At 49.0% G+C, this 13876-nt stretch overlaps 1 protein-coding gene across 9 annotated transcripts; it reads left to right on the top strand.

The window, feature by feature from the left end:
- Positions 1-1974: 1974 nt before the first annotated feature.
- LOC149286933 (amyloid beta precursor like protein 2-like) lies at positions 1975-13083 on the top strand. 9 transcript variants are annotated; one of them, XM_089493789.1, is made up of 18 exons: positions 1975-2142; positions 2496-2625; positions 3759-3871; positions 4150-4325; positions 4676-4817; positions 5545-5560; positions 5855-6058; positions 8468-8598; positions 8687-8761; positions 9040-9198; positions 9489-9617; positions 9902-10001; positions 10106-10279; positions 11040-11075; positions 11695-11777; positions 12123-12197; positions 12590-12745; positions 12982-13083. In XM_089493789.1, the coding sequence occupies exons 1-18, from the start codon at positions 2023-2025 to the stop codon at positions 13081-13083; spliced, it is 2121 nt and encodes a 706-aa protein (XP_089349915.1). In that variant the 5' UTR covers positions 1975-2022. The 9 variants fall into 9 exon arrangements, with proteins under 9 accessions (XP_089349915.1, XP_089349914.1, XP_089349913.1 ...); XM_089493788.1 differs by lacking the exon at positions 5545-5560 and adding an exon at positions 5521-5524 and having other exon boundaries at positions 4676-4841; positions 12590-12739; XM_089493787.1 differs by lacking the exon at positions 5545-5560 and having other exon boundaries at positions 4676-4887; positions 5891-6058.
- The last annotated feature ends 793 nt before the right edge of the window (positions 13084-13876 follow it).

Below are 13876 nucleotides of genomic sequence, written 5' to 3'. Positions count from 1 at the left end.
CAGAGTATTTCGTTCTCTTTATCGCGTTCTCCGCCCTCCCGAAAGCCTTTCTGTGCCGTCAGACGTGGAGCTGAAAGGTTTCCCGATGCTCGCGGTTTGGATTAGGCCCGGCACATGCTGTATCGCCCCCCCCCTTAACTGTGCCCCATTGTTTTTCCCTTTTCTTCCCCGGAAAATTCTTTTATGTCCAGCACCTGCCTGCGTCTCTGTAAATATTTAATTTTATTTATTTTTGTGTTGCTGTTTGTACAGCGCCACAGAGGATGCTGGTGCTGCGTAAATAAATGATGAGGTGTGAATGGAGTACCGCACCCTTTCATAGCCCAGGGGATTAACAGACCGAGCGCGCTCGCCTCTCCTTTTTGTTTTGTCCGCCGCGCCATGTCTACACTCCATTGTTCGTTTAAATGAGAGCCCCGGACGTGCGCGGCGGCGCCTCTCTCTTCCGATAATGCCGTCCGCCTCCCTGCGCTCTGCGGTGTTTGTTTTGGAAGACGAGAAGAGTCCAGAGTGTGTTGGTGGAAAGCCAAGCGGCAAACTAAACAAATACCCCAGCGCGGCCGCCGTAAAGAGCCCGTGTGCCTGCGGCTACATGCTGGTTAAAGGGAGACCCTCGTGAACCCCGTCGTAAATCTGCCAACAAGTTGCTTGGTGGCTGATTTTGAGGCTATAAATATTTATTAAATATTGTATTTATTTTATTAAATATTTTGTAATATTTTTTGGGTGATTAGTGATGGGATTGCCCTTTAATCCCCGGACGTCCAGCTGTTTGGGGAGGCTTCGCTCCCGATCCCACGGTTGGCTTCTGGCCGTGTTTCAGCTGCATCGAGCGTTCTAGAATGTTCCGTTTCTGATCGCCGGATAACACTCCGCCTTTTGTGATCTGGGGATTAGGCGATTATTAATCGCTCCGGTGCGGCTGGCACGTGATTGGACCGCGTGCTCGGCGAGCTGGAATGTCGGCGTGCCGTAACACGGTCAGGATTTGGAGTAATTATAATGATAAAGCGACCTGCCCTGGTCAGCCGCGGAGGGGCATTTAAATCTTATACCGATTGGGGCAAAAAATGCTTAATTTCTTCTTTATCCTTTTACTACAAATCTTTCAATGTAGGAGGATTTAACCTGTTACTGACCAAAAAATAACACAACCCTTTATTCTAATAACTTGCAATGGAAATCCCGTGATTCCACGTATAGAAACCATGAATGGCCATTTTAACTTTTGGATGGTGGGCATTGCGTGCTAAACGGGGCAATAAATAGTCTTGTTTAGATCCTTTGAATGGTCATTTTAGATGTTAACCTATTGTATACCGCGGCCGAATCTGACGGTGCTGTATAAGTGGTCGTATGTAGTCTTGCATAAAAACACGGCTGCGATGAGTATTTATATGGCACCATCCTATTCCACGGTGCTGTACAACGAGTGTTTTGTTTCGTCAAGAGGAAAAAATAACACGTCTGGAAATAAGACGAAGAAAATACCAAAGTTAATGACTCTGGGCTCCGCGGGGCTCTCTCGGGGTCTTTCGGCTCGGTAAGAGGGGGCATGTAAGCGGCGGTCTGGTCCCAGAGACTCGCGGAGGTCATTGTGCGATATATAAAAAGTATCGATCCGAACGCGATGTGAGAGAAACGCGACCCCACGGGGGGCCAAAGAACATTGAAAGGGTTTCACTTCTATTAAACGCCGCCGGGCTTGTAAAGCGTCGGGTGAGCCTCTTCTTACCCCCACGGTGTACGGAGCGGTCGTCTTTGTGTGACCGGCCGCTCGCGTCCCCTTGCAGTCTAAAACTCTGACTCGGCAGCAACTTGAACCTAGCGGGGGGTATTGGGTGAAGTTAAATGTAACCCGTCGCTCGGATATAACCCTAAAAACGAGTGCCCGCGTTGGCCGGTATTCATCATATGAATACGTAATTATTCATCCGTTTCATTCTGGGTTAATTTCCTGTTTTTCAGGCACTCGCTGCTAATACCGGGATCGGATTTGCCGTGGCTGAGCCGCAAGTAGCCATGTTTTGTGGCAAACTGAACATGCATGTAAATATTCAGACTGGAAAGTGGGAGCCGGACCCGTCCGGGGCCAAGAGCTGCTTCGGGACCAACGAAGAAGTTCTCCAGTACTGCAAGGAGGTGAGTGGCCCTCGCGTAGACTGCCCATCCCCCACCCCCAAAAGTATCGTACGTTACCAGCGGGGTCATTATATATATATATATATATATATATATATATATATATATATATATATATATATATATATAATATATATAAATATATATATATAATATATATAAATTATATTCTAACTTCACCGATTTTACCGAACGTCTCGGCTTCTCTGCGGTGATCCCGTCCCAAACTTTTAAGCCACGTTTCCAAAACCGTAACTCTTGTAAAACACAAGCTGTACTGATTCGCTATGTGGGCTCCGGCTGGAACGTCCCCCCGAGCCGATCCTTTATTTATTTATATATTTTGCTTGCAGGTGTATCCGGAACTTCAGATCAGCAACTTGGTGGAAGCGAACCAGCCTGTGAGCATCGACAACTGGTGCAAGAAGGGCAAGAAGCAGTGCAAGGGGCATTCCCACATCGTGGTGCCGTTCAAGTGTCTGGGTGGGTAACATTTCGCTAACATTGGGCTTCGTTAAGGAATGGGGGGCACGATGAGGGAATGGCCGCTATGAGCTGGTACTTTGGCGCCCGCTTGGCGGAGACTCTTTGGAGTTCGTGTCGTGCAAAAAGTGCAACCTGTTCGAGTGTCCCGACGGTTGCCGTGGTGACTCCATCAGTTTCCTACCGATACTTTGTATCGGCTTTTAACTGTCAGTGTGTATCAAAAAATAAGCATGCAATACTCATGAGCAGCACTCCTGTGATACGGCTATTGTAATTATTATTTCATAACACCCCCCCCCCCCCCCCCCAAGCCCCTGCTCCCTGCAGCATTATTTGGGTAACTCTTCTAGGAGACGTCTGAGGTTTGTGTTTGTTCATACAGATGCCGAATTGTTTGGGGTTTGTAAATATTTTTCACCATGTTTTTCCTTAACGCTGAAAATCTTAAGCCGAAAGCGTCAGTCCGCGGGTGTTTTTGACCAAAAGATCTCGAAGGCGCGAGCGTCTTATTCCCAGTGACCTCTGCGTTGGTGCAGAGATGTCTGGCGTGGATTCAGCGGGGCCGTGAATTATGTCCTCCCGAGCTGACCTTCTATTGAAACGCAGCGATGGAGGTCATCTGCGCGATCCCAGGAATTCTCCTCCTCGCCCGTTATAAATCGGCCTGGCACCGAGGGCCGATACTTTCAAATTTATGTGCTTGGTTTCGAACCGAGACCCGTTGGCGCACCAAGGTCAAAGCCATCGGTAGCAGAAATCCCGTCTGTTAATGATTTATGGGCCGAGGGCCGACGTGCTTTTCTGCACATTAGAGGCAGAGCCGGGGCAGTTAATTTTAAATTGAATTTACACGTGACAGACGTGATCCTTCTGGACTGCCCAGACTTATCTTCAAACCCCAGCTATAGATTATCCACCTAATACAGAAATGGCAGCTGTTTTCTGCATTTAAATAGAGGATTTATATAAATACAATGTCATGCCAATAGGTTCTCTGCTTGTGATGGGAAGGAATAAGTGTGTATGACGCTACGGCTGGGCGATTGTTCACGCGGGGGGGGGGGGTAAGTCGTATGGGGCAGGAAGGCTATATGGGGTCATCCGTTCTGAACAGTGTTGTGTGTTTGCAGTGGGCGAGTTCGTCAGCGACGTGTTGCTGGTCCCAGAGAGATGCAAATTCTTCCACAAGGAGAAGATGGACGTCTGCGAGAGCCACCAATACTGGCACAACGTGGCCAAAGAGGTAAACGGGGGGCCCAAAACGCTCTCCCTCTTTCTGCTTACTTATATCTGACCGGAACCCTGTGGGCTTTCAGCCACCGCGAGTGACAGTCCATATCTCAAGATGAGGCTTATGCTGAAAGTATAGGGTATGATCTACTCAATGAGCACTTTCCTCGCTGTTTCTCCCTCCCTCCTTCCTTCCTTTCCTATACGTCGGTCCCTCCTTCCGTCTTCTATACGTCGGTCCCCCCCCTTGCCATCTGTATCCAGGTATGTGATTGAGCCCTTATGTTACAGGCCTGCATGACGGAAGTCATGCTCTTACACAGCTACGGCATGTTGCTGCCGTGCGCCGTCGACCAGTTCCGTGGCACCGAATACGTCTGCTGCCCTCAAACCAAAATCCTCGACGAGGCTCTGTCCAAGGAGGAAGAAGAGGACGAGGAAGATGAGGATGACTATATGTACAAGAGGTTAGTGTTTGGAGTGTTTTGGACCATTGAAGGTCAGGTGGGATCTTGGTCGTATGTCTCATAAGTGACATGATTGTACTGCTCTACAGCTCTGCAGGACACGACGAGTCGCCTATAAATGAGAACCTAACTTCGGTTATATCTGTGATTGTTAGACAAACGTAGAATTAGCGAACGTTCCGTTGCAGGTTTGTCGAATGCCCGTGTTTAGGGTGGATTAGCGTTTAAGGTGCTGTCCCACTGGTAGCGATACTCTGTAAACGATGGGTACAATTTTCTTGGCACCTCTCGATTTTTTTTTCCTCCTCTGATAAACTTCTTTTTGTTCTGTTTAATGTTTTCGCCCCCAGCGAGTTCCCGACAGAGGCAGATGTAGAGGATTTCACAGCTGCAGTGGAGGAGGAAGAGGATGAAGATGAGGACGAAGACGACCATGAGTTTGTTGAGTTCCGCGATTATTATTATGACAAAGAAGATGACTACGGCGAGGAGGCCGTGGTGGAACCTACTACAGAAGCCACAAACGGGAGGCCCGTACCTGGGAAAGATGTCCTCTTCCGACGTGAAAAGGTATGATCGATGGGAGCAGCTTCCCCGGATCAGCAGGAATTCTAAATCTCATTTCTTCCCCCCCCCCCCCCACATGATACCTAAAAGATACCCAGCGCGGAGATCTCCGTGGCGATTCATTTTTTGGGGTCCGCTGGCAGCTTCGGGCATCAGGGATTCTCTCTTGCCCTGACAGGCTGTAAATGGCTCAGAGAGCAATCTCGTATCGGCCGAGCGCTTTCCTCCAGAGCTGAATAAGACAGAGTCTCTCGCTTTCTTAAAGAGAGACTCCCCCTAAATAAAAGGGTACCCCGTAATAATAACCCTCCATTTACTGCAATGAGCTGAAACGCCGTCGGACCTTTGGAAATATTCAGACGCCGCTTTGTGTTTTGTGTAACGGGGAATTATGGGTTAATTAAAAGAGAGGAAATACTCCAGAATCCACCAATTACACGACCTCATCGTCCAGGGTCTTCACAGGTCCCGTCGTATACGGTTATTAACCCGGCCGAGGGGTTAATCGAGGTCTCGCTAATAGAAAAGTGACGCGCAGCGCTGTTTAACCTGCACAACCCAGAAGTCCTAACAATGTTCAGAGGGGAGAAATGTTATGAGGGGCTGTAATCTGAAACTAGAGTCAGAGGGTAGTAGATAAGTGAAAGAACAGCCTCCCAGCAGAAGTGGTAGAGGGTAATACAGTGAGGGGATTAAACATGCATGGAATAGACATACGGCTCCTGAATCTAAGACGAGACCAACGACTGATTAAGGTTTGAGTCGTTACAGCGGGAGAAACGGGCGACTCGACGGAGCTTATCTGCCGGTAAACTGATTCATGGTGGAGTTCAGCTCCTGCTTTACCTGTCGCTGGAAAGCATTTGCATATTCATTTGCATCCCAGACACGCCCCCCTCGTCCCGGTCAGCGGTGGTCTGTTTGGTGTCGTTTGGGTTATAACGCTCACTGTTTGCCGTTAGCTCACCTGCGGCTCTTTGTAACCCATCTTCTCACAGCTGTCTGCTCCCAGGAGGCCATGACCGGCCCGTGCCGGGCTATGATGCCGCGATGGTACTTCGACGTTGGCCAGAAAAGGTGTGTCCGGTTTATATATGGCGGCTGCGGCGGCAACAGGAACAATTTTGAGTCAGAGGATTATTGCATGGCCGTTTGTAAGATAATGAGTAAGTTGGAGCGTCCGGCGTCTTCCTCGCGGTTTCCCGGAGAGATGCCCGCCTTGTGTTCACCTCCGTGATTGGGGTGCTGCTGCCTACTTGTCCTGTCCGCTTAACCCTTTTCATGCCATGCTAACAGCCAATCGTGCCGAGTCTTTCTTGCGTATGCAGGGGAGGCAAAGGAGACCCCTGGGGTGAAGCACCATGTTAACGTACGGCCGTAGACGCCGACTAAACCACGTTACAACTACGTTGGCAACAACGTTTCCTAACGCAGAGGATGCGATGTGCAACAAAATGCCTTTCGTTTCCGTGGTAACTGCACCTCAGTTCCCACATAAACCCAGAGTAAGTAAATGCTGCTTCACCCACCGGAGGTCTCGCAAACCTTTTAGAGACCTCCGTGCTTCCAGATCATGGATTAAAGGGTTAACGCTTGTATTCTCTGTCTTTGCCGGCTTCACGTTGCTGAGGTTTCGGCTGAGTTTGTCGGCTTTTCCTCCCCGTGTCTGTTCTCCGCGCCTCGTCTTTCTGGCTAAACCTCTTCCATCGATCGCTCCTTTGCTTGTCTCGATCCCTAAATCCGGGATCCCCTCCCCCCATGTTTTATGTGCTTCGCGGGGAATTCACCCCCATCCAGCCTCCTAACTACGCTAAACCAGCCCTGAAAGGTGTACATTTAACCAAACGTGTGGTTTTATTACAATAATCATTTGTTTAACTCCTCGATGACCCGTTCTGATGTATTCTCAATCTGTAGAAGAAACGTATCCGGCGTCAACGATCTCCACGAGGAGCCTAAAGGGATTTTTGCCGTCAATCTGTTAATGTTTTGCCCAAAGTCAGGAAAACGGCTTTTTCTTTCCGGTGTTACATTGTATCGGGGCGGAGATTCCTTCTGTATGACGTTTATCGGCTGCATTTGGTTTCTTTCCGCTTCGCTCCGTAGCAGGATGTTGGTCTTCGGTTAGCGGCTGCAGAATTCCCGGCAGACTTTAAAAATCTATCCCGGTTTCGCTGTGAAAATGACCGGGACGCTTTGTATGTTCGGGAAGCATCGCTTATTGGTTGCGTTTAAGGGGTAGAGTTCCCTGTGGGCCGCAAACTGCCATATTGGTGAAGCCGGCACCTGAACACCAAATAAAGCCCCCTCCGCTGTGCGTCGCTCTCCTTCACTCTCTCTCCTCTCTATTTATTTCTTCCGTGTGGTTTCGCTTAACCCTTAAGTGGCCAAGTTCTGGTGGAACCCATTCCCTCTGTGTCACCTGATCTTATAAAAACGCGTCCTTCACAGTAAGAGAAACACCAAATGCCTCCGTCACGTGATCGTGTTTGTCAAGTCCTTATCAGCTTGAAACAACAAGAGCCAGATAAATCCCCAAAAGTGTATAAACTGGGTTTCTGCCAACGGCAGTCTGGGTGCTACCTGTGGGTGGGTGCTGTGCCGGAATTCCGGCAGGCTGGGTGCTAGTGACCTGTAATGGGTGCTGTGCCGGCAGGCTGTCGGTGCGGTACGAGGCAGGGCTGGTAGGTTTATTGAGCAGTGCAACTAAAGTCCCGGGGTCATTATCACTCCAGTGATGAGCTTCTGCTGGGGTAATTCCAGCGATATCATTCCAGGACACCACGTGTTATTCCTGTCCGCTAATCGCCAAGTCGGAGAAAGGGAACGCTCGACCCCTCCGTATATTTCCTCCATTAAGTGATAACGCAGCAGTAGAATGTCACGGGGGGGGGGGGGGGGGTTACGGATTAAATGCCATGCAGTTTATTTCACAATTTCACTTTCCTCTCTCGCTTTAGTCCCAAAACAATCAAACTGTACATCGCTACTGCATGTGTCGGAGAGATCCAGCAAAAGCAAAATACTGATTCAAACCCCTCGACAGGACTGTGCTCCGCGGGGCAAATCTGGGCGAATCCGTTATCCGGCAGCGCGATTAAACATTCTGTTCCTTTAATAAGAGATAAGATGTATTTTGCTGCAAATGCCTGGATTTGTTGCCCCCTGAGATGGTGAACGGGGTCGCCCTGGCTTCTATCCGGTTGCTCGTTTCCCCTTGTGCCGGACGAGTCGGTGAGAAGGCAATATGGCGGCCGGGGCAGAACGATCGCCCCGGGGCAGAAGCGGTCGATTTATTTGATGTGTTTTGGGTCAGACTTCTGATTGCTCGAGGAATCGTTTTACATTTTAGCGAAAAGATTAAAGCGCTTCTCAGACATCAAAGCGCGGCGTGAGGTGCGGAACCTGCGCGGTCAGGAATCAGGCTGGAGACTCGGCCACTGCCTTCGGCCGGCAGCTCTGGGCTTCAAAGACTTTCTCAATCATGCTTTTTTTTTTTTTCTCTTATTGCGTGTCTGATATATCTTGTTAAACCCCACATGTACTCGGTCTTCATTGCCTTTCTTCTCTCGCAGTTCCGGCCACCCCGGCCCCGGCCGATTACGTGGATGTCTACCTAGAAACTCCTGCCGATGACAATGAGCATGCGCGCTTCCAGAAAGCCAAAGAACAGCTGGAGGTTCGCCACCGGAACCGCATGGACCGGGTGAGATTCCCCTCTCGCTGCAAAAGCGCTGCTGTTCTGTACTCGGGAAGAGACCCTCGCCTTAATCGTGTAATCTCTCTCATTCTAGGTTAAAAAGGAATGGGAAGAGGCTGAGATTCAGGCCAAAAACCTGCCAAAAGCTGAGAAACAGACGCTCTCGCAGGTGAGAACTTTCTGGGCCGGCAGAGGCGGATCCCGTAATAATCGACCAGAAATGATGAAACCTTAAAAAATGCTTGGCCCGCCAGCCCCGCGTCCCTCGCTTTTGTATTCCCTGTTGCTGCCTTTTTAAGGTGAAAATGTTCTCGATAAAATCACATTTAAAAACCGAAACGAAAGCCGTATGGATCGGCCGCCTGTGCCCCCCGCTGACGTTTTAACCCCCGATGGAGTCCTAACACACTTTGCTGCCGATAACCGTCGGTCTCGTTGTCTCCGCAGCATTTCCACTCCATTATTAAGGCTCTCGAGAAGGAGACGGCCCACGAGAAGCAGCAGCTGGTCGAGACCCACCTGGAGCGCGTCGAGGCCATGCTGAACGACAAACGCCGCGGCGCGCTGGAGAATTACCTGGCGGCGCTGCAGGCCGACCCGCCTCGTGTGAGTGCCGCTCACTTCTGTGGCCGCTGAGGGCTGAATAGACTTTTCAACGTGAAATAGCTCTTTCCAAAGTTTGCGTTCCATCCGGGACTTCAGTTTTTAACCCTTTCTCCTCTGCCGGGTCGGGTTGGGCTGAAGTCTCTTGTCTGTCTCTGATTTGTCTCTCTCTCTCTCTCTCTCTCGAAACCAGCAGCTGCTTCCAGCATGTAACCTAAACCGGTGAAATTGCGCTGATATAAAGGTTTGTACTATGAACGGTCATTCATTCTTTCGTCTTCTTCTTCCTGTAGCCCCGCCGCATCCTCCAGGCCCTGAAACGTTACGTCAGGGCAGAGAATAAAGACAAGCTCCACACCGTCCGCCACTACGAACACGTTCTTGTTGTGGATCCGGAGAAGGCCGCGCAGATGAGATCCCAGGTAATGCTGCCCGGTGGAAACCGTTGCTTCCCTAAACCTCTTACGGCAGCCAAAAGCACGGACAGGGGGCGAGAAGCTGGTGGTAGATCGCCCCGATGAGCTGGATGACCGCTGAACGTTACTGTATCGCTTGCCGTGTTCCATGTAGAACTTTGCAGAAAAGTTACCGCAATAAACCGAACCTTGTTGAGGGGAAATCTCAATGTCATTTTAAAGTCTTGGGGGCGCAGCGTAGTGAATGCCTTGCGTGGCAGACCGTGACGGGGCGTGTGTTTTGGTTGCAGGTTATGACCCATCTCCATGTGATTGAAGAAAGGATGAATCAGAGTCTCTCTCTGCTTTACAAGATCCCGTACGTCGCGGATGAAATCCAGGATGAAATCGGTTAGTGTCGGGCTTCGTAGCGGGAAGAGAGAGACTTTGCATCTTTACGACCCCGTTAGAGGCGGCCGCCTTACATCTCAGTCCCTCTTATCTCTCTTGTCCAGACGAGCTGTTCCAGGAGCAGCGGGCAGACATGGACCAATTCACTTCTTCCTTCTCCGAGTCCCAGGGAGACGTCCGGGTCAGCGAGGAGGAGAGCGAAGAAGTGCTGGTCGGAGAGGACGATCCTTTCCGACCATTCCAGGTTAAAAGCATCCCGGCAATTCCAGAATCTGAAGGTATATTAAACGCTAAAACAGCGGCTCTGGAAGGCCGCTCAACGTTTCAAATACATTGCCGATGCCCGACCATTCATAATACTCTATAATACAAGAGTAGAGATGTGCAGAAGGAAATGTGGGGGCAACGCAAGCGTAATGTTATCTTCATGGCGTTTAAATAGGACGGATATTGTTACGTTAGATGGAGGGTAACATCTTTCAGACCCAGGACCTGGGATTATCACCCGGCGTTGTCCATATTGGCCATGTTTCTAAAATAAGAACATCAGCTGTGATCTGCTTAGATTGAAAAATATTTGAACTCCCCGCATCGTTTGTTAAATTAGTAAAAAAAAATAAAAATAAAAAAATATATATAATATAAGAATAATATATTAATGTTTAGACTTTAGTTTTTTCCTTCTGCATTTCTTGGATAATTTCCAAAAACTGCAAATAGATTTAAACCTGAAAGATCAGATTTTTTTTACGCATCGTGCAGGTATATTAGGCTGCGCCGCGTTCCCGTAACTGTGCCAGTGCTTGGTTTTGTCACACGTGTTGCGCATGCACCGCCTGATCCGTTATGGAATGTTGAACACAAGTCTGATACCCGTAGAATGTTCCGTACGCAGAATGCACAAACCTAATATTCCGATACATTCACGAGCCTTTTGGTTATTTTTAATCTTTTTTCTGCTTTTCTATCTTTTTGTTTATCTTTTCGTTTTTTATATTTTTTTCCTTCCTCACCTCCCTCCCCGAAACTCCTGCTTAGAAACACAACCGGATTCGTATCATCCCGTGAGAAAAGGTTGGTTCTGCACTCGCTCAAACTGTTCGTTTTTCACGCCACCTCCCACCCCATTTCTGCGTCATTTCACGTTGTTTCGGGCCAGGGTGACCCTCTTTACTCCTCCTGTAACGGCAGCGACTCATGTCATGGTGAATGGCTTCCAATTTAAAACCCTCCTCACTGATTGATTTGACACGCGGTGTCCGGTTCATGTCTCTGGATACTTTGTGGCGTTAATGAGTTGCTGATTGTGCTTTTATGGTGAACGGGATCGCTTTTCTCATCGCTTCGGTTTCATTATTATCTGCCGTCGTTACGAGGTGCAGGTCGAATAGCACGGGATTTGTCTGTTACTCGCTGTAGTGCATCGTGCAGCCACATGGTGGAGCTATTGTGAAGATCAAATGCATCTTATATTTGCCCCATGCGTAGGGCAGATCACTCATTACGCTTCTCATCTGGTTATAGAGTAATTATAAGAGCGGAATCTGTAACAGTCTGTTATGAGAATAGATTGGGGTATCGGAGACGGTGCCGGGTCTTACCCAAAGCTCATGCCCCGTGTGGCTGCACGTTTTTCTCTTTTCCCCTCCTTTCTGGATCTCTCATCTCTGCCGGTTTGCTGTCCTCTGTTTAGGGTCCGGGATGCTCAATCACAACACCCTGATCGGTGCGGAGGAGAAGATCATCAACCGGAAGAGCAAAGCGGATCAGAAAGTGGTGAGACATTAAATACCCCGTCCGCGCGTCTGCTGTGATGTAATAACGGGGCAGTGAGATGCGAGCGGGGGTAATGGATGAAGCCGATGTGTCCTTTCTTGCTTGCTTCGGCTTAGCTCTAGTAGTTTGCCCTCTTCGTTGCCCTTTGCTACGTTTCACTGATAACCCTTTGGCTTTACATTTAAAGATTAAATAGGACGCAGATTTTAACTGAGGCTTTGGGATGGAAGCAGCGCTTATGGTGGCCCCATTAATAGCCCCGACTCCAGTCTCTCCAGTTCTGTGCCCCCCCCCATTTGTGAGGGTTTTTTTCACCCCGATTTAATAAAAACAAAACTGTTTCAGGTCATCGACGAGACGGTTGACGTGAAGGAAATGATTTTCAACGCGGAGCGAGTCAGCGAGCTTGTGGACGAGCCGGTATGTGTCAGGGGATCAGCTTTGGATCGCCTGTCTGAAGGGCAGAATTCCTGTGGCCCTCTTCTTCTTGTCCCTGAGTGTCAGATCATCCCCCCCCCCCCCCGTTCTAATTATTAAACACAACCCTCTCCCAGTGATCTGCCATCCGGTTACATTTCTTTTACGTCCCTCTTTTCAGAATTTATTTTAATTCAGGCCGTTAAACCCCTAAAAGAAGCGTATCGTTAAACCTGAAAAGGTATTGGATACCGGGGCAGGCGATACGGATACCAGTAACCTGTATACCTTATATAGTGGGATCGGCCGCCTGCGGGTTTAATGCGTGATATTTTAATAAAGTCTGGCCTTTTATTTTATCTTTTTTGTATTTATTAATTTTTTCCCCCATAAAGGAAACCAAGGAGTCCATGCGCAACGAGTTCACTTTCAGCAGCGGGACTCTCATTGGACTGCTGGTTATCGCCATAGCCATAGCAACAATCATTGTGATCAGCCTGGTCCTGCTGAGGAAGAGGCAATACGGCACCATCAGCCACGGAATAGTGGAGGTGAGACGGGGCGACGTTCTCGCGGACAAGCTTATTGTTTTTAACCCTTTGTAACGGGAGGACCGGCAGTCTTGTCTTGACTGCCCCTTAAGAACGTCACTTGGCCCCAGACCTCTATTTTAACGTCCTGCTGACCTGGCACCCAGTATAACTCACCGCTTGCCAATAATGGTTTTACTTGTGTTATTCCTCCCCGATACGGGCGATCTGTTCACCGTTTGCTGTTCTATATCTAGGTGGACCCCATGCTGACCCCCGAGGAGCGCCATCTGAACAAGATGCAGAACCACGGCTACGAAAACCCAACGTACAAATACCTGGAGCAGATGCAGATCTGAATGCCACGCGGAGGGTGCGGGGCAGGGGCAAGGGGGGGGCAGGGTAGGTGACAAAAGCCCAGGCGGGATATGTAATGGGTAAAAGGGGCCAAAGAAAGGGGAGGGGCATTGATTTGAGTTTCAGCGACGATCGGTCGCCGCGTCGATAGAGAAGACCCGGCCTGTTGGGCACCGGCGGACTCTTAATAATCACTTCCAAGATTAATATTCCATTCTTTTAAACGGGTGACAGAAATAGAGAGTTGAAGCCGAAATCCTCGGCAGATATTTTATTGCTGATCTTTTAAGATGTAGTTATTTGTTTGTTGATTTTTATTTTAAATCAAATTCAGTTCAGATCACTTGTGTCTCTTCTGCATACATTATAAATATAGAAAAATATATATAAATGGGGGGGGGGAATGTTTCTGTTCTCGATTTTCAGTAGAATGCTTGTTTATGCGGCATCTTTCTATTTTACCGGCTTATTTAAAAAAAAAAAACACACAAAATGGGGAAAAAAAAAGTTGTTGGCAGGCGTAGCCCCGGACGGCAGCTTCGCGGGGAGAAGACCCAGCGCGTCTCATCGACGTACCCCTGAGCTGTTTAGCGGCGGGCGTCTCACCGGCTTCTCAGACTTTCATTGTTTTAATGCGTACTACTGATTCTGGCCCCTTGTTTGAGTCCGTATGTTTGATTTTAGGGGACCACCCGACATTCACACAACTTATTCTCGTTATGTTGACATAGTGCCCATTCCACCCGGAGCCCCGGTCCGTTCCCGGGGTGTTTAGTCATTTTTGTATGGCCTTGC

Source organism: Sceloporus occidentalis, unplaced genomic scaffold (genome assembly GCF_023333645.1).
Source record: "Sceloporus occidentalis isolate IW3139 unplaced genomic scaffold, rSceOcc1.0.p SCAF_66, whole genome shotgun sequence".
Lineage (NCBI taxonomy): Eukaryota > Metazoa > Chordata > Lepidosauria > Squamata > Phrynosomatidae > Sceloporus > Sceloporus occidentalis.
The sequence above is the reverse complement of the archived record's forward strand: the minus strand, read 5'-3'. Positions and strand labels throughout refer to the sequence as shown.